Raw genomic sequence first — 26,095 nt, 5'->3', positions numbered from 1 at the left:
ATTTATTTGCCCGTGTGAAGTCATAAATCCCACAATATCCAAACAAGATGGTTAGATCCCTTTTTTTGATACTGGCGATGTTGTAAGCTGACATTTGCAGGATGTTTAATGGTACAACTAATTTTTATATTATCAAAAAAACTCTGGAAAAAATCGATTTATCATGTCATGACCCTTTTAAATACAAAGCTTGAGCTTATGAATGTAGTTCATTCATCTCATTAACTGTATTAGATGGCCAATAGTTACCATTCAGACAAGTCTAATAACCGTTCAAGCAATTTGAAAAAAAAAGTACATTTATAATTAGTGCAGTCAATCACAATTAATCTCATCCAAAATAAAAAAAAAATATTGTGTGTACTATGTATATTTATACTATGAATGCTTGAATCTGATTGGCTGATGAACATTCTGAGGTGTGCAATTATTTTCTGGGATAGCACAGCGGACATAGTTCCAGTCAGCTCTCTTGAACACATTACAGTTCCATATCACTTTGCATGGTTAACTGTTATAACGGTTACGGATAACGGAGACGCACAGAAGTAGCCTAATATCTTCATTAATAACTGCATTAGAATGCTATCAACCGATCAAGCTTCCATTACCAGCTTTAAAATGATGTTTTGGGACCAGCAAAAGAGGCACTGGATGAGATGTGAAAGAAATAATCCTACTCACAATAGTGATTTAAGTTCAAAAACCAGACGAACCTCTTTAAATATATAATCGGATCGATGTCTTGAGGTATGGTAACCGTAGTATAAGCGGAATAATTGATAACGGGCCGTTGAATTATTAGAAAAATAATGCACACCTGATGCGGACACGATGCGAAGAAGGTTACTTATATTATGTATATATAAATACACACATGCATGTATATAATTATTATATATATATATATATATATATGTGTGTGTGTGTGTGTCATGTTTATATATTAAATGTTTATATATTTAAATATATACACAGTACACACGTATATTATGTGAACAAAAACTTATTTTGGATGCGATTAATGGCGATGAATCATTTAACAGCACTAAAAAATAATTACTATAGGTATTAATCTTTATATAGTAGGGAGCTGAAACTGAACTTTCAGTACACTTTATTACATTGGAATCAAATCTGATAAGGGCAACACAAGCCTGAGTTGCTCATTTGTTTTCAAGTAGAGCGAGTGAATGCAATTGCTCACATCTATCAGCTCCAGGTCATCTTTGGCGTGCAGGTGGCGCAGGAGGTACCGCGCCACTGACGCTATAGTTTCAGAGCCGCCTGAGGCTGAAGCATAAACTATTTTCTCCAACAGGCGTCGGGTTTCCCTGTAGAAGAACAAACCATTATCAATCTGATCCTGACCCAGTTTAACCTCTGATATCATGAATAAAGGTGATCTATTTCATATTTAAATAGATTAATGGAACAGGTCGGACTGATCTGACAAGTTGACAATGTATGGGTGTAAACAAATGTGAACACAAAACCCTACTAAAGCTATATGCAAAAATCCTCTCATATGCAGCAAGAGAGTGGCAAAAAAAGTAGCTTTGTGAAATGGCCGTACCTGGCACCCATCTTCATAGAGAACTGCAGTAAAGCTTGCAAGAGCAGAGCTACTGGTGAGCTGCCCATCTTTAAGACTTCAATGCTGGCCTCCAACACCAGATCCTTCCATTCAGAGACATAGACACCAGCCTGTTGGCAGACGTACAATCAGACGATCTTAACACAGCGTTTCCTTGTATTGTAGAATGGTCTGTAAAGTTTAAGCAATGGATTGAGTAATTAAAAAACCCTTCTAAAACAAGGATTTCAGGATTTGAGATTTATATTAGCTGGCAAAGTTCAGACTAATATATGACCGGCGTCTGGATACACTGAAGACTGACACGCTTTAATTAAAAGTAATGAAAAGCTAGCCACAAAGTGCTTAATTCAATTTGGCAGGCAAAGCTGCAGTCAGCTAAAATTAAGGCAATATGCTGACAGTGGATGGAGGGACGGAGGATGGACTAAATGAAAAGGGTGGGAGGAAGAGGAAGCAGCGAAAACAGGGGAAAGATGCCTGAAGGTGATAATAAGGAAAATAATCATTTCCATTTTTATTAGCAGGCATACTGTATAGACACTTACAGACAAACCATTTCAAAATGTAACAAGGAAAAATTCAAGAAAAATAGCAGATGTATCCAAATGTATTACAAATGTAGTAAAAAAAAAAAGTATTTAGAAATTGTACACAATAAATATAAAAGAATAAATAAACTGTTTGATTGCCTTTTCAGCAGCCATTTCTCCAATATCTTTTTACTATTCATGTTGAAAACTTGTGATTCATTTATTTTCTTTGATGAATAGAAAGTTCAAAATAACAGCATTTATTTGAAATAGAAATATTTGAAATATTCCTTCGGATGAGACGTTAAACCGAGGTCCTGACTCTCTGTGGTCATTAAAAATCCCCGGCATCCTGGCTAAATTCGCCCATTGGCCTCTGACCATCATTGCTTCCTAACAATCCCCATATCTGCTGATTGGCTTCATCACTCTGTCTTCTCTCCATCAGTAAGCTGGTGTGTGGTGGGCGTTCTGGCGCACTATGGCTGCCGTCGCATCATCCAGGTGGATGCTGCACACTGGTGGTGGATGAGGAGATACCCCCTGACAATGTAAAGCGCTTTAAGTGCCTAGAAAAGCGCTATGTATTAAATGTAAGGAATTATTATTAATTATTATTGTAACATGTCTTTTAAATTGTCTTTACTGTCTCTTTTTTTTAATTTAATGCAACCTTGCTGAATAAAACTATTAATTTCTTTCAAAGCACCATCTTACTGTACTTAACTTTTAAATGGCATTCCATGGAATTGTAATGAAGCGTTAAATTAACCAAACACATGGAAAGAGCAGGGAGTGGTCTGATAAGCTTGTGTTTAACTTTCCACTATTACACTGTCAACAGCACTACAATAGGACTCCTTTCTTTCATCAGGTTTGCCGCATGATTGTCTGCCATATTACAGAACATTCCTGTTTGATCAGCTTTTCATAGCTGTTCATCCATCCAGTCAGAGTTTTATGAAGGATTATCACACACTGATCTCATGAGTTATTATGAGCTAAATCTACCCTGAGTAAACCGTTCCTCTCCGTCTAACAGAGAGTTAGGACAGTATTCAGACTGCGGCTGGCATAGCTTTGTTTGAAATCCCGCTGCACATCCTCTGAACTAATGTAAAGACCTGGGATTTGCAAGGTTTGACAGCTGTCTAGAGGTACTCCGTCTACAGAAAAACTATTAGAAGAAAGCACAGCAAACAAAAGAAACCTATTTTCACAAAGAAAGTAGTGTTACTTTAACTATTCTGCATTATTCTTCAATCATTCATATTCAGGTAAACTAGTTACTGCTTGAAGGTGACAAAATGGAAGCAGCTGAATCTAAAATCTAAGACTTTGTATTTTACATTTAAACATAATAACATGGATATTCACACACACATATATCACCAATTTATATTCAATAGGATTTTTTTTTTTTTTTTTCAAAATCTGTCTGTTTACTTCTGTGTTAAAATACAAAAAAATTATTTAGTCATTCAGGCCACACTGTATATTAGAAGTGTCTGAGAAATCTGTGCCCATTTCTCCCAACTTCCCTGTACAAGATTAATCTGGTACTCACCGAACACGGCATCAGTGCCAGCAGGGCTAGTCGGAGCAGACTGCTCATCTTTCCAATGTGGTCACCGAGCTGAAGTCAGCTGAAGACTTTGTCTATATGCCACAGAGGCCTGAGCCAGCAGACCCTGAGAACAGTACACTCCTGCCAACCACAAAGAGACAGCAAGTCTTTATTTACTAAGAAATCAATCTGACACCAAGCTCTCTTTGGTGAGATGCTGAATGTACATACATGCCAGGTGGACACAGACGTGTGGTTGGCCATGACAGCAGCGCTGAGCTGATCCAGCACTGCAGGAGGAACACAGTTACCAGTGTCAGACAACAGGAGGCGCTCACACCGAACCGGCCTTAACCTCAGGAACACCACAGGATGCTCTGGAGATACACTCGGAGCCTGAGGGAGGAAGAGGAATGTATACAAACAGTTAAATGGGCATGGAGTAATTACATGTTTAGGTTTTACTTCCTAGCTAGTATGCTTCTTATCAGCTTTAATATCTTATCATTACCACAGATTGACTGGTGTGCCACATATGTTGATGTTTTAAGGAAAATATCAGAATTTGAGTTAAGCTTGTCTGATATAACTATTATTTGTGTGATTAAACAATCTCAACATGGTGGCCACCAGGAGTGGGGGGAGGTGGGTAAATAAAAGAGCTTTTTCAAAGCCACTGATATGACTAGAGTCATGTGAGTGTATATTATTTTAAACATCTTAAACATTCTATACCTCTAAAAGACTTGTGACTTAATGTATTTTTTTTTTTTTGTCAGGAGACTTTCTAGAATTGCAACACTGCAAACGGTAAAAACTAAAATGATAACTGTTAGCTTAAAGCTGTCATGAACTAAGCGACCAAAATTCTATTGATATTTTGACATTTAAGAGGTCACTATACTTTAAAAACATCCTGCAAGTTTCAGAACTCAAAACTTTCTTGTTAGTCTAAAAACAGTTTATATTGAAGCCAGTCTGCCTAAATGACTGTATGGAGTGTATGACGATAATGTTATAGTGTGGCTGAACACTGCCTCTGCAGAAGATCAACGCCTGCTTCTACATCGCTGCCTGTTTAGCCCTGCCCACCGATTTCTGCATGTATTGTTTACGAGAGAGGTGAATGAGCAGAAACCTAGCGATAAAAGATGGCTCAGAAGACAAAAAGACGCTGTGCAGTCTCTGGGGGAAAAAAACTTTCTTTGTGAAGCATTTCTTCTGATCACAAGATTCACAAAGTTAGGAAAAAGTGGATGAACTTTATTTTAGTGAAGTTCCAGAACGTGTCAGTAAGAACTCAGTCCTTTGTTCACTTTATTTCGGATTTGTTTACAAACAAAGCACAATTTGCTGCATGATTTTCAGAAAGATTGCAACTAAAAGATGATGCTGTGCTGACTATATTGGATCCGACAGAAATGTGTGAGTAACTGTCTTTATTACATGATAACTATTGGATTTGGTATGAGTATTTATGTGAATCAACCTAAATCACAGCAGCGTCGCATAGACTGTCAAACATACACAACTTTTAAGCCAATCACAGCAGTGGCTGTTTACTTCAGAGTCTACGATCCACCACACCTATTCAAACAGAGCATTCAGATAAGAGGAGCTAAAAAAAGAGAATAGAAAATAGCCTATTACTTCTAAATTATGATGTTGTTTGATGTAAAGATCTTGATACCATTATAGGTGGAGCTCAGAGATATAATATGATATCTCTGAATAAAAAACAATAGCATTTTGACATTAAAAAATACAAAATAGCATTTTGAGTTGTATAAAACCAGTTAATTTTTATCAGTGGTTTTCAACCATGTTCCTGGAGGCCCTCGACACTGCACATATTCAGGGTTTCCTTGGTCTGAGACCTCTATTTCAAGTTTTGCAGTATGTCCACTGGTAACTAGTGAGTGGAGCAGAGCTTCAAATCTTTTGTACTGGAGCTATGGGACTGACAGTGAATTTAAAAACCTGTTTAGAGCGACCAAGAGCATCTTACTGTTGGGAAACGCTCCAATTTATGCAAATGAGAAGAGCAGACAGCAGCCATTTGCTGTGAGAAGCACATAGTAACAGTCATCTCTCACGAGTATTACAAGATCTGCCGATTTAGTTTAAATAATTTAGTTTACATGTACTATTTTTCATTTCGATTTTAAATACAGTATCATGGATTTTCATTATCCAGGACATTGGCCCTTCAGGAGCAAAACTGGACAGTCCTGTTCTACAAATACTAGGGGTGCATAATAAATATCGGCCAATAATTAATGCGCATCTCGTCAGTAAAGCCGGCTCTCTAATCAGTGGTAAATTCCATCGGGTGCGTGATTTTACATAGAGCTGTTACTACACAGAGCCGTTGTTAACTGACAAGCTGCGCAGCTTGTCAGTTAACAACAACTCTGATTGAATTAATTATCAGCCGATATTTATCGTGCACCCCTAAGGGGAACAGCTCAAGCATTATAAGCAGATAGATAGCCACAATATATGGATATTAGACAGATGGTGCCATGTCAGTGCATGAAACGGGCACACGGTTCTGCTTTGAAACCCATGAACAGGTCAGCCTATCTGTGTCTGCACCTGTGCCCGATTCACACAAGAGAAAAGCATCAATAGGGGACATCGTGACATAGAAAGAGAAAGCATGTGTGTTTGTGTGTGTGTGTTTGTCTAACCATGTGTGTGTGTGTGTTTGTACATGTACCTGTGAGCAGAGAGTCTCTGCCTGGTCATATTGGCCTCCTGTTTGAGTCCAGTCACGGCCTGCAGGCCCTTCACTGAGAGTAAACCGTACACACAGCACACAAGGTTTTATAGCTATGCCCCCATCAGCATATATACAAATACACTGACATGACATTCTCAAGTCTCACTGACCTTTTTCAGACACCAGAGTCATGTGTGCCCTCTCCAGACCTTCTCTGCGAGGGGCGGAGCCTTCGAGTAAGCATGCAGTGTTCTCTGTGTGACAGGCAGCCATTAGCTCCGCCCACCCAGCAGGATCGTCTGCATTTGTGATACAGAGAGAAAGACAGAGGACAAATCAATCAATCACTGCCATCCGACTTAGGCTGTAGACATCTCTCTCATCTCAAACTTTTCACATAGGCCTCTCTGCATTAAACTTGGCACATACTCCCGCTGACACGTTTAATGAAAGGTTCTTACTATCCAAATTGAATATTTACATCATTTAGGGTTATAGAAGACTGTGTTCTGTCCAAACAGCTTTAATAACCTTCCTTAACAAGAAGCCAAAGCTCATTACAACTCTGGCATAAATTCTGGTTTGTATATTACAAGGGTCCCACACTTTAAAGTCATTATTATGTCATTTCACTAAGAGAACTGACTTCCTTGAAAGAGATTTTGGTCGGCATCCTGGGCCTCAAGGGTCTAGTCTTGTTCCCATAGACTGCTATTCTGTTTTTGAATCTTTCAAATCTCAACAGTTACTAAATCTTAAAGTTAAAATTTAGCAGTAAGAGCAGCTAACTTCAGAACTGATCCAAAGTGTCTGACTGTAACTAAGTTTACCTGGGCACAGCAGCACAGCTCTCTGGATTGTGTCCTCACCAGAGTGCCGGCCTGAGGACAACTGAGTCACTCCACTGCACAGCAACGCCCTCTACAGATAAAAAGAGTTGAACTCTTTAATGGACACAGAGAGCCACTGGAGTTCATCCATCCACAAATGTTAAATTACCTTTCCAAGTGTCAAGCTGACATCACACCCCACACTGCCAGCCACAGCACCTCCCTGATAAAAAAAAAAAAGAACACTTACGGTCAATACTTTTATAACAGGTGAACTAATCCTTTTCTCCTAAAATATGTGCAAAAGCCGATGTGCAAACACTTACACTGGCTTTGTTGGGGCAGTACTGTGGGACCAATCTGGAGAGAAGAGGCCAGAGAGAAGGATTTCCTGGGTTCCCACAACACAGCAGATGTCAAACACATTTTTTATGATAAAAAATGTCTCACAGAAGAAAAAGAAGAACTCTTGTTATTCTGGGGTGTTCTGGCACCTTATTTGACATTTGGGTTAATTAACCAAATGCAATGATTCATACCTGAGGTCAATTAGATTAAAGCTTTTCCCTTTATTAGCTTTTGAGTGTTTTTTAAACCTTTGTAGGATCTAGATTAAAGGAGGACATTGAAAGGGCATTTGCTATTGGACAAATAAAGAGAAGCATTTAATTTAATTAAGGTCCTCAATTCCCTACTCAACAAGACATAATGGGTCTGAACAAATATTCAATTAGTCAAGAGTCCAGGCTTCAGTTGATGAGCAACAACTTAAGGTCTATTTTGATCTCAGTCTGGCAATAATATAATATATTATAATAAATGTTGGTGTCTGTAAGATTTGTAAAAAAAAAAAAATTAATAAGTCTCTTATGCTCACTAAAGCTGCATTTATTTGGTCAAAAATACAGTAAAACAGTAATATTGTGGAATACTATTACAACTTAAAATTATTGTTTTCTATTTGCATATATCTTAAAATGTCATTTAATCCTGTGATGCTAAAGCTCAAAAGTCATTCCAAATCATTTTAGTTTGGCTGATTAGCTGCTCAACAAACATTTATTATCATTGTCAATATTGAAAACAATTTTGCTAACCGTGCTACATTTTTTTATGTGCTACATTTTTCAGGATTCATTCATGAACAGGAAGTACACTTTTGATCAATTTGTGTCCTTTGATGTATGAAAGGACTCATTTAATAATATAAAGACCGTAATATAATTCCCTTATTTTTCAGAAGGGAATAATGATGAAAGATGAAAAACATTTTCATTCCACCTGCATTCTTGGTAAAATCATTCAATATATCAGGTGTCTTTAACTGCTTTCAGGCTAAATATCATTTTAGCCTGGCCTATAAAACATGCATATAGTGCCATATTCATGTATTTACATACTTCATAATGGTAACTGATATAGATTATGTATTAGATTTTTTTTTTTTTTTTTTTTTTTTTTTTTATGAGTGAGACAAAAATAAACTTACTATATAATACAATATTGTATTTTTTTATTTCTTCAACAAAATTGCTTTGAGATCAGACAATAAATGACAGACCCATTAATACCCTTGCAATATCTTAAAACAGTATGTTGTGTTTGTCCTCATAGCTTGCTCCGAGCCTCCTGGGCAGCAGAGACAGCGCTCATCTGGACTTTGTTGTAGAGGTAGATCTCGGAGTCTCTGTTGCTCCTGTCCAGCAGTGTGGAGCAATCCCAATATGCATAACCCTTCACTCCCTCGGTCTAACATCAAATAAACATGTAACTCCAAGCAGAACAATGATCAATAATCTGAACATAAAGAAGCAACTACAGAACTGTTCATAAATTTAGATGAGTACATGCTGCTGATAATTCAGTTTTGCCATCACAGGAATTAATGACATTTAAAAATATATGCAAATAGAAAACAGCTAATTTAAACCGAATATTACAGTAATATTGTAATTATTGTAATATCAATGCTTTTAACAAATAAATTCAGCATTGGTGAGCATAAAAATGTACAGACCTCAAACTTTTGAATAACTGTGAATATTTCAGAAATGATTAGACATACATGAGTAATCCGTTCTGTGGTATGTCTGAAAAGATCCATGGTGTCATAACTGCCATCTTACTCTGCAATCTGGGCCTGTGTAATGAGAAAGAAGTTTGATGTTCTGTGTGTCAAACTGGAAATAAAAAAGGGCTGAACCAAACTCTACCTATCCGATCCAGCAGTTCATATACAGGGGTTCTAGAGACTGGACAATCTTAAAAGCTTCATGCGATAGCTAAAAATTTAGAAAAAGGACTATCAGCATAGTTCTCTAAATCATGTCAAGCTAATTACTTGTCAAAAATAATTTTACCTCTATATTTCCAAATGTTGGTCCATGCAACCACATTCTGAAAAATAACCAAGAGATACATTAGTTGTATCAATGCAAAGGTTTAAAAAGTGAAGAAAGACTTTATTTTTCTTGCATAACTTACATTTGATGATTTGATAAAGCAGTATTGTGCAAAAGAAAAGTTTTCTATTCCTAAAATATAAAAGCAGAATATACAATTAACACAAGAATAGACCATCACAACACAGTAATATAATACAGACTAATGGGATTATTCACATCAAATGTGTAATTTTATCTACCCTTTGCCATGGAGACCACCCCGAGGGCATTCCAGTCATTCGAGCATGATCGCATTCTTCACACACTGTCGGAACAGAGCTAAACCAAACCACCCTGTTAACACATCTTCATGAAAGCGTTACAAATGACTGATCCCAGGTCAGGTCATGTACATGTATGGCTTTCTCCAGCAGAGGCTGCTGATCCTCTTGAGGATTGAGGCAGCTGATCAGTCTGGATTGGTGGCAGTAGTTCAGGCCAAGGGCACACCACAGACTAGGGGCCTCCAGCATGACTATCAAAGAACGACCAAAACACCTTGTAAAACATAGGTTCATTACAGAATATATTTTTAATTGTAAGTCCCAGTCTTCTTTTCTCCATTTAGTTGAATATGGTTCTACTCTTTCACCTTTCTCATAGAGTGAGGAGCTGTCTCTGATCCAGTGTATGGCCCTGATCAAGTGGATCCATTCCACAAAGAGCTCCAGGCACCACAGTTCGAAACAGTGTTCCAAAGATAAATGGAGGTCTCACGGGTTCGGAACAACATGAGGGTGAGTTATTAATGACATAATTTTGATTATTGGATGAACTAACCCTTTAACAACTTGCATCGTTATAACTGCCAATGTTAATGCAGCTACATTAAATAAAACTTTTAAAATATCCGCTGAGCAAACCAACCAGGCCAAGTTAAACAAATCTTATTATCACTTATGCTTTATAGCTATAATCAATTCACTTACTCTGCAGAGGCCTGTTGATGCTGGCCAATCTTGAGGTGGTAGAGCCCTCTCCTCATCCAGGCCCATTTAGCAGAGCCAGGAGTGTCTCTCTCTGTTACTGACTGCTGAACAGTCACACACACAGTCAAAATATAAAAAATAAGTTAAAGACATGGCAATGGGACCATCTTGGATTACAAGGCTTTTTCACACTAACCATGTCCCCCTGCTCCAGACTCTGCATCGGAGGAATCCAGCTCAAACACTCTCTTATAGCAGCCTCTGGCTCTGCCCTGATCTTTTTCTAACTCACTATAGTAATGACCCAGAAAACTAAAATGCTGAACCGAGATACGGGTTCAGTTTAGCAGCCTTAAAATAACAAAAACAAGTCATTACTTATTTATAATTAGAAAAGACTCTGGAGTCTATATGCAAGGACAAAGAGCATACGGTCTGATACTGCTGGCCTTACCTTGAGTAAATGTGTATGGGCTTTACTGCGATCCCTTCCCATTTCCTCTCCCATGTTCCTGAACAGCAGTGGCGCCCCCGGAAAATTTTAACAGGGGTGGCCAAATGAGGCCACAGTAAATTTTGGGGTGGCACATTAAAATAAAGGGGAAAAAAATAAGGGTTTGCAATATAGACAAAAAGTTATATCTCTGTGAGTTCTAGGATTTTATCGATAACGATAATTAGACTATTTTGCTGAGTGTTATTGTGCTGATATCTTATTTTTAATTGTGCTGACACCTGATTTTTTAAATTTTATTTTTACCTTTACACCATTGTTTCTAAAAGTGTGCACCATCTTTTAGGTCAAATACTTGCATTTGGGCTTTTACCAAGCAAATGCAATCACTGTTAATAAGTGAGTCATTGCGATTGAACCGAATCATTTAAATGGTTGATTCATTCAGGAACGAAGCACTTTAATGTTGCTCAGAGACTCAAAACTGTGGCTGCTGCAGGTGCTGCACTTTTTTTCACTTCTTAAACTATTGTGAATTTACATTCTGCATTTAAATTAATAGTGACCACTGCAAATCATCCTAGGGGTGGCCACAGGGGTGGCCAGAGTTTATACAGGGGTGGCCGTGGGCGCCCCTGCTGAACAGGCAGGCCAGCAGGAAGAACAATTCCCCATTATCCGGGCTAGCAGATAAAGCCTTTAGAAAGCTGTGAGACAAAGAGAAGACATGATCAGCGTTTAGTGTTTAAATCTATTTCAGGTTTTTATACTGCATGTGTGTGTGTGTGTGTGTGTGTTTGTGTTTTCTTCAGCTTGTTTGTGCTGTTTTTTCACAACATGCACCAGCCCCTTCAGCGTGAGACCCTCCACAGATCCTGAGTGAGAGCTCAGCAGCTCAGATGAAACCTGTAAAAATCATTTCTGATCTACATAGCTTTTTTTTTAAAAAACATCTATTATCCTTAAATCTATCATGTTATTTTAAGATTAAATTCCAGTGATTCCTTTCCTGTTAAAATAAAATGATTCACCTGAAATGCTTCCTCAGTTTGGCCTTTTTGCAAGTGAGCTCTTCGTTTCAAAACTCAAATCAATTGGTCATTTTTGGCATCTGAAATCTAAAAGGAGGCATTATGAAAATTATGAAAATCAAACAGATTATCAAACAATTATTAATATTAATTTCTATTTTTTTTTTTTTTTCAAAAATTAAACCTTTTATTCAACAAGGATGTATTAAAGTGCAAATATGCTGCTCTGTGAATTGTAAATGTTGCTCTTGTGAACTTTCTGTTCATCAAAGAAAAAAAATTAAGCTGCAAACTTCTTTCAACATGTTCAATGTTTATAATTATTCAAAATGTTTATTTAGTTCAAAATCTGCCTATTAAACTGATTTATCATGTGACACTGAAGACTGGAGTAATATCTGCTGAAAATTCTGCTTTACCACCACAGGAATAAAATAAAATAGTAAAAGAGAAAAGATCTATTTGACATTCTAATAATATTTCACAATAATACCGTTTCACTGTACTGTTTTATCAAATGCATCTTTCAAAAAATTCTGTCAGATTTAAAACGATACCTGTTTAAGGATCTGCAGAGCTTCATCAGCATCCTGGTCTCTTCCTGTCCTCACCAGAGACTCTAGATTGAACCTCTGCAGTTTATGAGTACAATCATAATCGTTCCCCACACTCGACTTCAGCCCTGAACACAAAACAGAATATATCTGAGAACAGCCCTTTTCCGTCCTGTTGGTGCAGCTGACTGAGTAGATGTCATGTTAGCTGTGTTTTAGATAGATAGTTCACCTAGACTAATGTGAGTTGTTTGGATCCAGTCCCTAGAGACGGAAGAAACAGCGGACAGCTTCCTCACTGCAGTCACCTACCAGGATCAGAGACGAGATCAATTATCTGAGAATGGTGTTTATTTAGAAATACTGGGTTGATTATTTTTGTACTTAATTGTTCAAAAGTTTGGAGTATGATGTTTCTGATTTTAGTCTCGTTAAAGACAATTTATTTGATTTCAAAATACAGTAAAAACTATAATATTATGAAATATTATTACAAATAAAAACAGTTGTTTTCTATTTCAATTAATTTAAAAATACGTGTTTTTGTGTATTTTTTTTTCTTTTTCTTTTTCTCTTTCTCCTTTGACTTCATTTGATCTAAACTGACCAGTTCAGATGTAGTGCTCACTGAGGGCCTCTAGAGGGCAGGAGTGTGTTGGATAGCGGGAAAGCGTGGCATCACAAACTTCCTTTAGCTTGGCCACCTCATGAGGAAGCTGCAGAATACATAAATGAAACATTTGCTTTGGTCCAGACATTATTATTTTGAATATTACAATAATCGTGGCATATACAGCTTGCCAACCTTGGAAAGACATTTAATGTAGTCCTGTGAAAGGCTCCTGTGGGCTTCACGGGGTACATCTATCATCAATTGCAAAGTTCTTTCAAATGCTCCCTCACCTGGACTTCCCTGCTCCACGCTCTGGCCAGCTGTGGGTAGAGTAGCAAACATTTCACACATATGAAGATAAAAAGCCTGATGGCGACTAATAATGGCGAAAAATAATACAATGTAAATTATTTTGTATAGATAAAAGACAGTGAAGTTACAGGTGCATCTAAAAAAATTGAATATCATGGAAAAGGTCATTATTTTTTGCAATAATATTAAGTTATTAAATTAAATATTAATATTAATCATAATTTTAAAGCAAACTTTCTTATATTCTAGATTCATTGCACACAAACTGAAATATTTCAATATTTTTTCTGATGGTTACGACTTAAATCTTAGGAAAATTACAAATTCAGTATATATATTTAAAAAAAAAACAATTTATTTTAATTGCTCAAGTTTGAGAACAGCCTCGGTGCAAAAAAAAAAAAAAGTTAAAATTGAGAGACAAATATTTAACTTACATACCCATGCAAATACAGTCAATCAGCAGAAAAGATGAGATGGAAGCTATCTATATGTCTATATAGATCAAATTGACTGTATGCTGACAGCTGGAAATAAACACTTACCTTAAAATGTTTCAAAGCTTCTTTAAACTTTATTTTTGATGGCTTCTCTCGCATTTTTTGGTCCAGCTTTTACTTCTTTACTGGACATTTCCTTAATCAAATAATTTGACAAAAATATATATAACAGCAGCAGCAAGGTATATTTACATTAGGTATGTTATGTTGCCTGATAACTTGCTGTCATTAGACATAGATAATTATTATTTAAAGCATGCAATAAGAAAATAACTAAATCACTAAACATTCATATAAACACACTTATTATAAGGGAAAATTTTGTATTTGTATAATGTTCATGTAAGAAATGCTTTCTTAATGTAAGAAATGGTTAGATTCCATTAAGCTAGAGGCAAAAAATGCGTGGAAGTGATATAGACTTGACGTACGTCATTACGCGACGTCAGTACATAGCGACAAGCATTGTTTTTATTCCCCTATAATAAAACAAATCTAATCGTGTCCGTTTCTTACATTCATTTTATATTTATAATATGAAATGTTGGGGGGGGGGGGGGGGCATATTCCTAAAGAGGCGTCTTGTGTAATCTCTACTAAACTTGATTATGTTTGGAGGCGGAACCAAAGTAAGTAGCCAATCCCTGAAGGGTGGCTCACAAACGAACCAATTGGTGAACTCACCAATGCAGCCCGTCGTTAGTGTGTCCCATGTGTTGCCCATGTGAGAGACGCGTTGAAACTGTAAATTGGAAGAAACTGTAGATTAATGAATTATTTGAGTATAAAACCTTTCTAAAAGCTCACTATAATTTCTGGCAAAATGAAGAAGAAGAGAAAGGAAACGACTGAAACGGAAGATCAGGTTCGTGCGGTTTAACGCAGTTTTCTGATCTCGTTACTTAGCAAAGTTGTATCCTCAAAATACACCATTTTTGTAAATTAACTTAAATTACATAAAATATTATTCAAATATTTATTTTTGTTGATATATATACACAGATGGAGTTACTAGATGACTCCCAGAATGAAGAAGAAGATGAGATAAAGAGTGTTAAACAGTTTAAGGACTCCAAACGAAAAGCGAAGGGCACCGTGTCCGATGATGGGGTCTTACGGCCAGTCAAGCTGTCCAAAAAAGAGCTGTACAAAGCCCCAACCGTGGAAGAGCTCAACCAGCTGAAAGAAGCAGAGAATCTCTTCCACTGCAGCATATTGAAAATGCAGGTCAGAAATGATTTACATTTTACTGTCTTAGTGTTGACGTGACACGTTTATACATGTTAAGATAAAATACAGAGCTGCTCCTTTCATGACATGCCTGTGAACTGTGTATCCTTTAGCAGTGTATATTTTGAGCTTTCTTATCACTGATTCATATGGATGATGTTCAGATGGAGGAACTGCTGAAAGAAGTGGCCCTCAGTGAGCAGAGGAAGAAGCTGGTGGACTCTTTTGTGCATCAGATCACAGACTTCTTGCAGTGTGTGCCTGAATCTGAAGTTGTGGAGGTCAGCAATATGTGCGGCATTTCCATTAGCGGCAGCAAAAGTGCTGATTTCTACTGATTCTCTCTTAGGTAGTTGGCAATATAATTTTTCTTAATAGTTTTCTTCTCCTCTCTAGTTGGATGATATTTCATGGTTGTCAGGTGTTGAAGTGCCATTCCTCCTCGTCCCATCGACAGCAAAAGGCAAATTTCACATGGAGCCTCCTGCGTCAATCAACCTGGTGGGCAGTTATCCGCTTGGCACGTGTATCAAACCCAAAGTCTCTGTGGACTTGGCTGTTACCATTCCAGCTGTAAGTTATACCTTGAAAACAACATTTCTATCTCTCAGTTGAAATGTGTGTGTGTGTGTGTGTGTGTATATATTTTTTTTTATTATAACATATATTCATGTGTGTGTCTGTCTATAACTCTGTATGTCCATACATCTGTCTGTCTCTCTGTCCTTATATCTTTCCATCAAACTGTCTGTGTCTGACCATCCATTCATACATGGAGATGTCTAGCTGTAAATATCTGTCTATCTCTCTGTCTGTGTATGTATCTGTTTATATTCATCTGTCTGTCCGTCTGTATATATTTATCTGAACGTCTATGCATGGATATTTCTGTCTATTTATCCATCCACCTGTCAGTATATATCTCTCTGACTGACTATATATCAATTGTTTGTCTGCCTATGTATGTGTCTGTCTGTCTGACTTTCTGTTAGTCTTTCGGTCTAAACTATTGTGCATTAGTTCATTCTGTTACAATATTGGTGTATATTTTCTCTTCAAAGTCTATTTTACACCCAATGGATGCCATTAACCAGCGGTACTCTCGAAAGCGAGCGCTGTATCTGGCCGGCCTGGCGCGACATCTCTCCTTTGCAAAGTGTGTGGGTTCTCTGCACTACTCTTGTCTACATGGCAATCGACTTCGCCCAGTCCTACTTCTCAAACCCCCAGGTAAGTTGGTCGTAACAGTAGTTTGTGGTACTTATTAGCCAAATTTTCATGCCAAAGTCTATACACTTATTATTATCTGCTCAAATCATTTTAGCTCTGAAGTTAATTCCTTTTAGCACACCCTTTTCTTTTACTGTGTGGAATGCACTAATTGAAGCAATCCTGTGGAAAAAAACTGAGATCAATGGTCTTACTCAGAAGCAGAGATGTATAAAGTACTAGAGACCAATACTTGAGTAAAAGTACAAGTGCTCTATCAAAAAAGTGACTTGAGTAGAAGTTGAAGTGCTCTTTAAGCACCACACTTAAGTAGAAGTACTAAAGTATTCAACATTTTTTGTACATGAGTATTGCAAGTAGTCTATTTTAAAATGTACTACTCAAGTACTGAAAGTAAAAGTAGAAGTATTGTGTTATGTAGCTATTAAAGAAAGTAGTCAAAAGTTTGAACATATTGTTTTTACTATTTCAAATGATTAACCTAAAGGACAATCACAATTCCTTTGACTGTAACTTCTTGTAAACAAAAAACGGTTACTAGGGTTAGTTAGCCCAATTTGCAAAATGATGTCATTAATAACCCTCATGTTGTTTCAAACCCGTAAGACATCAGAGGGTCATTTAGAATTTTTTGAAGCATCGAAAATACATTTTGGTCCAAAAATAGCAAAAACTACGACTTTATTCAGCATTGTCTTCTCTTCAGTGTTTGTTGTAAGACAGTTAAAAACAAAGCAGTTTGTGATATCTGGTTCGTGAACGAATCATTCGATGTAACCGGATCTTTTTGAAACAGTCCACCAAATCGTATTGAATCATTTTAAACCGTTCGCGTCTCCAATACGCATTAATCCACAGATGAATTAAGCTGTTAACTTGTTTAATGTGTCTGACACTCCATCTGAGTTAAAACAAACCAATATCCCGGAGTAATTCATTGACTCAAACAGTACACTGACTGAACTGATGTGAAGAGAGAACTGAAGATGAACACAGAGCCGAGCCAGATAATGACTCGTTCACGAGTCAAGAACCGTTTCTGTCAGACGCGTCTGATTCGTGAACCGAGGAGCTGATGATACTGCGCATGTGTGATTTAGCGTGAAGCAAACCGAAACACAGAGCGTCTGGAACCGAACTGATTCTTTTGGTGATTGATTCTGAACTGATTCTGTGTTAATGTTATGAGCCCAGGTGCAGTAAACGCCAATGACGCCATTGCATCGAGCGCAAAAGAATCGGTGAACTGTTTTCTTCAACTGGTTTACTGAATCGAACTGTCAGAAAGAACTAACGTTACTGGTCATCCGAGAACCGATGCAACCGGTTCTTGACTCGTGAACGAGTCATTATCTGGCTCGGCTCGGTGTTCATTTGTCTCTTCACAGCAGTTCAGTCAGCATGCGCAGTCTTCTTAATCGCTTGATTTTCTCAATGATGTGCCAGCTTCATCAAACCTCCCATCTACAGTTCTGGCAGTGGTTTGTAATGCAATGATTCGTAACATTATTATAATTGTAACGAGTAACGATGCAGCACATAAAAAAAAATATCGGAGTAAAAGTATTAAACTCAGCGAAAATATGTACCGAAGTAAAAGTGGAAGTAGGAGAAAAAAATAATACTCTAGTAAAGTACAGATACCGCCTTTTAGTACTTAAGTACAGTAGTGAAGTAGTTCTACTTCGTTACTATACATCTCTGCTCAGAAGTGTGATTTATATTGCTCTTTGTTTTAAACTAAAGGGATCATGTAACCTTTGTGTGTGTGGACTGTAGGTAATGCCAGCAGTAAGGTCACGTTAAGGATTCATGCAGTTCCACCACCGGACTTCCTCAAACCTAGCCGCTTCCATCCTCAGAAGAACAACATCAGGACTGAGTGGTTTACCGGTGTTGCCAGTACACAGGAAGGTAATGAGGAATTGTCTGAGATCAATTTCAGTTTCATGACTGCGGTAGCAAACAAAACTGATGATATTTCTGTAATTTTTAAGATGCAGAGAGCAGTGAGCCCCCAACTCCTCATTATAACAGCACAGTTCTTGGAGATCACCTCCCGCTGTCACATCTTCAGTTCCTGTCGGCCGTCAGTGCACAGTGTCCTGCTTTTGGAGAGGGAGTGGCTCTCCTCAAAGTGTGGCTAAGACAGCGAGAACTGGACCAGGTTAAAACACATCATTTTCCACAGAAATATTAAACAACAGCCAGACTGCTTGTTCTTGCAAATATTTCTTTTTTAAAGATACTTTTTTTTTCTGCAGTCAGACAAAAGAAACAAACAACAGTTATTCAGTTATTATTTTTTGTATAAATTGTTTCTGTTGCTTCTTTCAGGGTGCAGGTTGTTTCTGCGGCTTCCTTGCATCAATGTTAATGGCATATCTTCTGTCCACACACAAAGTGGGCAAAACCATGAATCCCTACCAGCTGTTGAGGAATGCACTGCACTTCCTGTGTAAGAGAGGACAAAATGGTTTTCATAACGTTGTTTTGGTGGTTATATATGTGTATTGGTGTTATCAAACAGTTAAATCACATCCAAAGTAAAGCTTTGTTTGCATAATATATGAGTGTGAACTGTGTATATTTATTATGTATATACAAAAACAAAACACATTCCTGCATATATTTAATAAAAATGTGTGTGTGTGTGTGTGTGTGTGTGTGTGTATATATATATATATATATATATGTATGTTTATGTATTTGTATATACTTGTAAATATTTTCTATATATATATATATATATATATATATATATATATATATATATATATATATGTGTGTGTGTGTGTGTGTGTGTGTAAACAAAAACTTTTATTTTGGATGTGATTAATTGTTTGACAGCACTAATGTGTATTAATCAATATATCTGCTTTTTGCTTTCGCATTTTCAGCTTCCACAGATCTGACTGAGAATGGTATCACCTTGGCTAAAAACCCAGACTCAAAAGCGGTGAGCAGAAGTGACTCAAGCAATTATTTGCTGTTTTTATTGTGTTTTGTCTTTGTTCCATCACCATGCCTTTCTTTGTCTTTTCTCCTGCTTCAGCCTTCACTGCCGGAGTTTCATGCAGCATACTCTGTGGTATTTGTGGATCCCTCTGGGCATCTCAATCTGCTTGCAGACATGACCGTTTTTACATACAAACGGGTGAGTGAAATAATAAAAATTGAAAATTAAATAAATATTATAATATATTAAAAACTATTTAAAATGCAGCGGTATGACTAAATGAAAATGGTTAGCTGAAGCAAAAACTCCAAATCAATAATTAAAATATTAGTAAATACTGTAATAGCGTATAAATAATACTTTTCTTATGTCTGATTGATTTATTTATTTGACATGGAAATTTGAATGATTTGACAGCTATAATCTGAATGTTTCTGAAGAATCTGAATTTTGTCTGTCAGATCCAGCATGAGGCGTCACTCTCTCTGACGTTCTGGGATGATCCGACAGTAGATGGCTTCCAGGCTCTGCTCATGACACCCAAGTCCATGCTCCGAACATATGATAATGTCTTTAAGTAAGTTTCTGTCAACACAGACCTGCTGCTCTTTTGTGTTTGTATTCATGTATTCTCAAACTCTCTTTCTCACTCTCTTTGGCAGACTGGTTAACCTGGTCAAACTGCAGACCTCCTGTAAAAAGCTTTTACTCCTCAATGAGCTCATGGACCACAGCGGAAACTATGTCCTCACTGCACTTCCTTTCGTTTTGTCCCTCTTGCAGCGAGGGCTTGGAGAAAGGATCCACCTTCTGGTCCACTCACTCCCTCAAGACCCTGAGGTAGATACGTTACCAGTAACATCTCCTTTGGTTGATCAAATTGTACTACATAGGACTGACTGATTCACCTATCAGCGCATTCCTAAACAGTCTGGATATGTCGTCATAATCTGTGTTAATGGTTTTGCAGTGGTCCGTGGGCAGTGCACCTCCCAAGCACAAGGACCAGCCGCCTCTGAGCATTGGTCTGCTGCTGAACCTTGAACATGCTCTCTCTGTTCTGGAGAGAGGACCGCCAGCAGATAACCCTAAGGTAAACTAGCCCACATATGCACAGTTGTCTGTTGTTTATGTGTCCTGCAGTTCTGTAGCGGTGTCTGAAAACCCTCTGTGTTGTTGGTGTTTGAAGGCAGCTGAGTTCCGGCAGCTGTGGGGCTCTCGCTCACAGTTGAGACGCTTCCAGGATGGAGCCATCACCGAGGCAGTGCTGTGGTCAGGGAACTCCATCTCTCAGAGGAGATTCATTGTGCTGAAGATCATTACTCACCTGCTGGAGCTGTACGTCTCTATTCTGGCTGTTTCTTTACTTGAATACACTCTGTAAAGGTGTATTAACGGTTTTAGCCAATTCACAAGTTTAGTGTCTGGCAAACAGTTTTTTCGCTGTTTTAGTTATTCGATTTATTAAGTAGCAACTGAATTTCCTACCGTGGACCCTGTTTTTAATGTTTAGAAATTAAATATGCATTTTAGGTGGGGAAAAAAGTGCGTAACAGAATTGCTAAACAAAAAAATACTTCAAATTCAAACTGACACCAAAATAAAAATGAAAAAGCTCAATTCAAAATATTAATAAAAGGGTGGTTTTCTGTAGGTCTTAAATTGGTTAAATGGGTTGCCCTTGCGTAATTTAAGTCCTTTAAAAAGGTCTTAAATCAGAGCAGAAAGGCTTCAGTTCAAGTCATGAAATTAAATGTTACATGCATTGGCAAAAATTAATCTTCCTCTGTATTTTTGTTTTCCAATACAAATATGTTTTTAAATTTAGTTGCATTTACTTAAGATGCAAATGGGGAAAAACCCTGACTAAAGTGAGTTTATGCTTAAAATAAATTAAATTTCTGTCAATAAAAAGGGGTATATGATAACTTGTTTTCCCTTTAAATGAAGTATATTTTTCTGAGCCTGTTCTGGGCCTTTTGTGAATCATAAACTTAGATTTAAACATTCATAAGAAACTTTATACATTTGCTCTGGAAAACAAGACAACACAGATACTGTGGTAGAGCATCGCTTTTTTCCAGCATTATCAGAAGGTACAGTAAAAGTTATTAACATAATCTAGTGGTTGGGCGCATCTTCCTAATACACGGTGTTCTTTCTAGATATTTACATTTAGAGATCATAACGTTGTTACCTTCACTTTAATTTCTTAAATTTTCTTAAAGTCTTAAATATACCTTCATAAAGCCTGCAAAATAGTATGTAAATAATACTTAACACTGAGATCAATGCTGAAGATACACAAATGAGTCAGAATCGTATTAAATTGTAATCAACTCAAAATGAAAGCTTGTAATTAAACTGAATATTAATTTCAAGTTAGTACTCTGGAACATTGTAGTCTCTTTTTGTTACCATTTCCTTGGAACATTTTTCCATTAATTACTTTGTCATAAAAAAAGTTTTATTTGTTGTTTTCTTTCATTTTAGTCATGCAGATATCCCCAAATCATGCATCACAGTTGGTGGTGGACAGCTTGATGATCTCATTGAATGTGACATACAGGTACTTTATAGAAGTGAATGTGGACTCATTAAACAATAACTGTTTTGATATCAGCTGCACATGTTCATGATGTGTCTTTGTCCCCCAGAACCACACGACCGGAGAGGAGGAGAGTCTGGAGGTGGTTCAGTCTTACGATGATCTGAGCAGGAAGCTCTGGCAGTTGAAGGATCTGCCACTGTCCATCACGTCAGTGCAGGGTGCCCACCAGGCCTTAAGATACACACAGGTCAGTCGCCACCTCGGCTATATTCAGCGGTGTCATATATTCACGCATATGTCTTAATTTCCCTCATTTGTCCTCTGCAGGTTTTCCCACCAGTTCCTGTGAGGCTGGACTATTCGTTTTTTGACAAAAAGAAGAACCATCTTGGATTAGTGCCAAAGGAGAATAAACCTTGCCCTTGCTACATAGCCCCTATTAAAGGTAATGGATTTCAGACTTTTGTCTTGTCAACACATCAAAATGGCAAAGTTTCTCATAATTCTATGATATAGATATACTACCAAAGTTCTCCTTATGTGTTCCACAGAAATCATACAGGTTTAGAACAACACAAGTCAATAAATGTTAGCAGAAGTTAGCAACACCCTGATTCCCCCAACAACAACAAAAACTATTTTCTTTTCTTTTTTTTTTTGAGTCTGACTTTGACTTTTGGATTATTGCCGAAAACTCTGTCCAGTAGAAGTTTATAATTCGTACAAAAGTTTTTCACCCTCAAAATCTTCACAAATGAACACAACTTTTATTAATATTGAAACCTAATTACAAAAAGCTAAAGTGAGGATATGAATAACTACAGTCAAATTACCTTTACATTTCCAACACTAAACTTCAGACAAGCTGATGTTATATGAAGATTAAAAGACAAGTAGAAAGTTTGTTTAATGTCTTAAAGCGTTTCTCCACCCCAAAATGAAAATTGCAGGTTTTTTTATTTTTTATTTTGGGTCGATGTTTTTTTTGTTGTTGTCTTGAGCACAGCTTCACAGATATGACTTATTTGAATATGCCGTTATCTTTCCCATCTGTCTCTTGTTTCTCTAGTCATTGTTCACATGGAGGGAAGTGGGAAATGGCCCAGTGAGCCCATGGCAATACGCCATGTTAAAGCAGCCTTTCACATCTGCTTGAGAGAACTGCTGTGCAAACAACACAATTACAGATGTCATGCCACACCTGGCTACCTGGATGTGTGGAAGGTAACGTGCATTTATTCATACTTCTGTTGTTTTTCACATTTACTATTCTAGTAATATGCTGTCCAAATAACGTTCCTCGCACAATCAACATTAATTTCCCCTTCATCTGTCCAGGATGGTCTTGTCTTCCGAATCCAGGTGGCGTATCACAGAGAACCGCAGATCCTGAGGGAAAGCCTGACCCCCGAGGGAATGCTGATCTCCAGGGACAACGCTGAGGCCCAGGCGCTGGAGCTGGAGACCCTGCACAAACCTTTTCTAACCAGCACCTTGCATGGGTACAACATACACACAAACATGCAGAACACACTCATCCTTGTCTTCCTTGGCAAAGGGCTTGTTTAGATAAACGTATGACATGTTATGTGCTAGGCTCCAGCAGCAGTATGGGTGTTTTGGTGTCGTGTGCCGCCTGGCTAAACGCTGGCTGGCATCTCAGTTTCTGTTGGAAGATATCCGAGAGGAAGCAGCTGATCTGCTGGTGGCTTCACTCTTCCTACATCCTGCTCCCTTCACTCCACCAAGGTAATTTGGCAGTCAGACTCATGTAATCATCATTGTATGGTCTGTATATATACATATAGTGACCCCACACCTTTTCACAGCTCTCCTCAGGTGGGCTTCCTTCGCTTCCTTCATTTGCTTTCCACATTTGACTGGAAAAACAATCCCCTGATAGTCAACCTCAATGGGAAACTCACAGGTAAGCTTCACCTTGGGTATTTCGTGTTGCTTTCTAGGGCTTGCACGACTAACTATTTTTACTTTAAGAAAAGTTGTCGTCTGGTCAGCGGGTCAGTGTTTACTTGATATAAATGCAGTTTCTGCTGCATGGAAAGTCTGATGGATGGGGAAGGAAAACGGTCATAAGTCTACAGACAGCCATTACTTCAGTGACTTCAGCGTCACATGATCCTTCAGAAATCAATCTAATGTGCTGATTTGCTGCTCTAGAAACATTTCTTATTATCACTGTCGAAAACCGTTGTGATCTTTGATACTTTTATGGAAAACAGTGTACATCTTTTTTCAGGATATTTAGATGAATAGACAGTTCAGAACAGCAGCATTTATTTAAAATATAATTAATTTATGACAATATAAACGTCTTTACTTTGTCTTTTTATTTAATGGTAAAAGTATTAATTTCTTAAAATAAAAATACTGGCCCAAAAACTGTGGCGATAAAATAGATTTCTCATAGCTTCAGCATTAGGAAACAGGAAACATCCTCCTTTCATCGTCATGTGTCAAGCACAACTGAAGTCATTTAGTCCATGACTATTGGACACAGATCTAACACACTGACCGGTAGCAGAACAAATCATCTGTGCGCACCCTGAAACATCTGTGGATAATGAAACGGGTGTTTTTATGTTTCAGCTGTTGAACAAACCGATATAAAGAATGACTTTGTGGCCTCTCGGGAATCTCTTCCCACCATGTTCATAGTCACTCCCAATGACAAGAAAGTCTCTGTTTGGACTAAACAGGCTCCTTCTGTGCAGGTTTGTAGATCCAGTATTCTCAAATTCAAATATAGATTTGCTCCATGTACAGTGTGTATGAACCTAAGTGTTGTTGTGATCTCTGTGTAGATGCTCCAGCGTGCCGTCATGTTGGCAGCAGAGAGTCTACGTGTTTTAGAGACTCAGCTTGACTCCAGTGAAAAGCAGGACATGCGGGTCAGTTCCTCTATTCCACCTGTATAATGCAAATTTATGCAGAACTCAACTTTTTGTTTTAAAACCTTACTGTTTGCTTTGTTTCTAGGTGGCATTTCGACCTCCTCTGGTGGCTTATGATGTTCTGATCCACCTCGAATTAAAGCAGGTTCCTCTGTTAGCTAAAGCTGTGGATCCTCCTGTCAATACCTTCCAGCGAGGCACACATGGAGGACAGCCGTTCGCTTCGGGAGGAGCTCTGCCAGTCATAGACTATGATCCAGTCCGACTGTATCTGTCTGAACTCAGGGTTTGTCGTGCTTTTTAATTCACTTTTACTTAATTTTTTTCCGTTATGCCATGTTATTCTTAAAATACCATTTATATAAGATCAGATCTATTTTATACCAGTTCTCTTGTGATTTTTAGGAAGCATTTGGAGAGCTGGCTCTGTTTTTCTACGACCCGTATGGTGGAACTGTGATCGCAGTGCTGTGGAAGCCAAATGCCTTCGAGCCGAAACCCTTTAAGGTTTCTCCTTTTTTTTTTTTGAGCTTTTATTTACCATGACCCTGAGTAGGGTTGGCTGAATTTAAGTGATTGCGTTACAGTCAAGATTTATGGCACCTTCTTCTGATTTTGTGTGTTCTCAGACATCTTTAATGAACGCCCGCCGGGTGGAGGTGAATGGTGATGTGGTAACCACCGTGCCAAATGTAGAAGCCATCCTGCAGGATTTCCGCATCATCGGGGAGGGTCTCGTCAAAAGATTGGAACTGAGAACAGAAAAATGGGTTGTGTAGGGTCTGGCAGTAGTTTCTGTAGGAATTACTGTTGATCTGGATGTTGCTGTGTTTACTTCTACATTTACATGTACTCGAATTGCTTCAATTAAATTCTCTGCATCTGCCTTTTAAAAGTATTGTTATGCTGCATTATTTTAATCAAATAACAAAATGTTTTCCCTTCATACAAGGAGGACCAAAAAACAAAAAGACCCTAAAGTAAAAAAGGTTCTTCATAAAGGCCACAGTTTGTTTGCTTAAACATGTTTTCACCAAATTCTGATTACTGCATTGTGGAAAATAAATGAACAAGTTGTAGTATTTGTTGTCTTTTTTTGCTGTATTTTTTCACTTTTTCTTAGT

The 26,095-nt window shown here is 37.7% G+C and overlaps 2 protein-coding genes across 3 annotated transcripts; one reads left to right on the top strand and one right to left on the bottom strand.

The window, feature by feature from the left end:
• Window positions 1-1,120: 1,120 nt before the first annotated feature.
• skic3 (SKI3 subunit of superkiller complex) lies at window positions 1,121-10,427 on the bottom strand. Its single transcript, XM_052556979.1, is given in 20 exon segments — window positions 1,121-1,334; window positions 1,577-1,707; window positions 3,698-3,773; window positions 3,775-3,848; window positions 3,929-4,093; window positions 6,420-6,457; window positions 6,460-6,492; window positions 6,593-6,721; window positions 7,253-7,343; window positions 7,422-7,475; window positions 7,579-7,668; window positions 8,879-9,001; window positions 9,318-9,392; window positions 9,466-9,554; window positions 9,613-9,649; window positions 9,737-9,786; window positions 9,897-9,934; window positions 9,936-9,961; window positions 10,050-10,171; window positions 10,289-10,427. Coding segments are annotated over 19 exon segments (1,653 nt in total). The 5' UTR covers window positions 10,170-10,171; window positions 10,289-10,427.
• A 4,348-nt stretch (window positions 10,428-14,775) lies between these two features.
• On the top strand, window positions 14,776-26,053 carry nol6 (nucleolar protein 6 (RNA-associated)). 2 transcript variants are annotated; one of them, XM_052557263.1, is made up of 26 exons: window positions 14,776-14,954; window positions 15,092-15,316; window positions 15,484-15,600; window positions 15,716-15,892; window positions 16,381-16,549; window positions 18,329-18,463; window positions 18,553-18,716; window positions 18,887-19,007; window positions 19,450-19,508; window positions 19,605-19,706; window positions 19,970-20,085; window positions 20,171-20,348; window positions 20,479-20,601; window positions 20,698-20,846; window positions 22,002-22,077; window positions 22,166-22,306; window positions 22,387-22,504; window positions 23,129-23,283; window positions 23,398-23,561; window positions 23,656-23,808; window positions 23,889-23,986; window positions 24,667-24,791; window positions 24,882-24,968; window positions 25,057-25,257; window positions 25,377-25,478; window positions 25,601-26,053. In XM_052557263.1, the coding sequence occupies exons 1-26, from the start codon at window positions 14,913-14,915 to the stop codon at window positions 25,748-25,750; spliced, it is 3,447 nt and encodes a 1,148-aa protein (XP_052413223.1). In that variant the 5' UTR covers window positions 14,776-14,912; the 3' UTR covers window positions 25,751-26,053. The 2 variants fall into 2 exon arrangements, with proteins under 2 accessions (XP_052413223.1, XP_052413222.1); XM_052557262.1 differs by having other exon boundaries at window positions 18,547-18,716.
• Window positions 26,054-26,095: the final 42 nt, after the last annotated feature.

This window comes from Carassius gibelio, chromosome B5 (genome assembly GCF_023724105.1).
Source record: "Carassius gibelio isolate Cgi1373 ecotype wild population from Czech Republic chromosome B5, carGib1.2-hapl.c, whole genome shotgun sequence".
NCBI classification, from domain to species: Eukaryota; Metazoa; Chordata; class Actinopteri; order Cypriniformes; family Cyprinidae; genus Carassius; species Carassius gibelio.
This window is presented reverse-complemented; position numbering and strand designations above follow the sequence as displayed.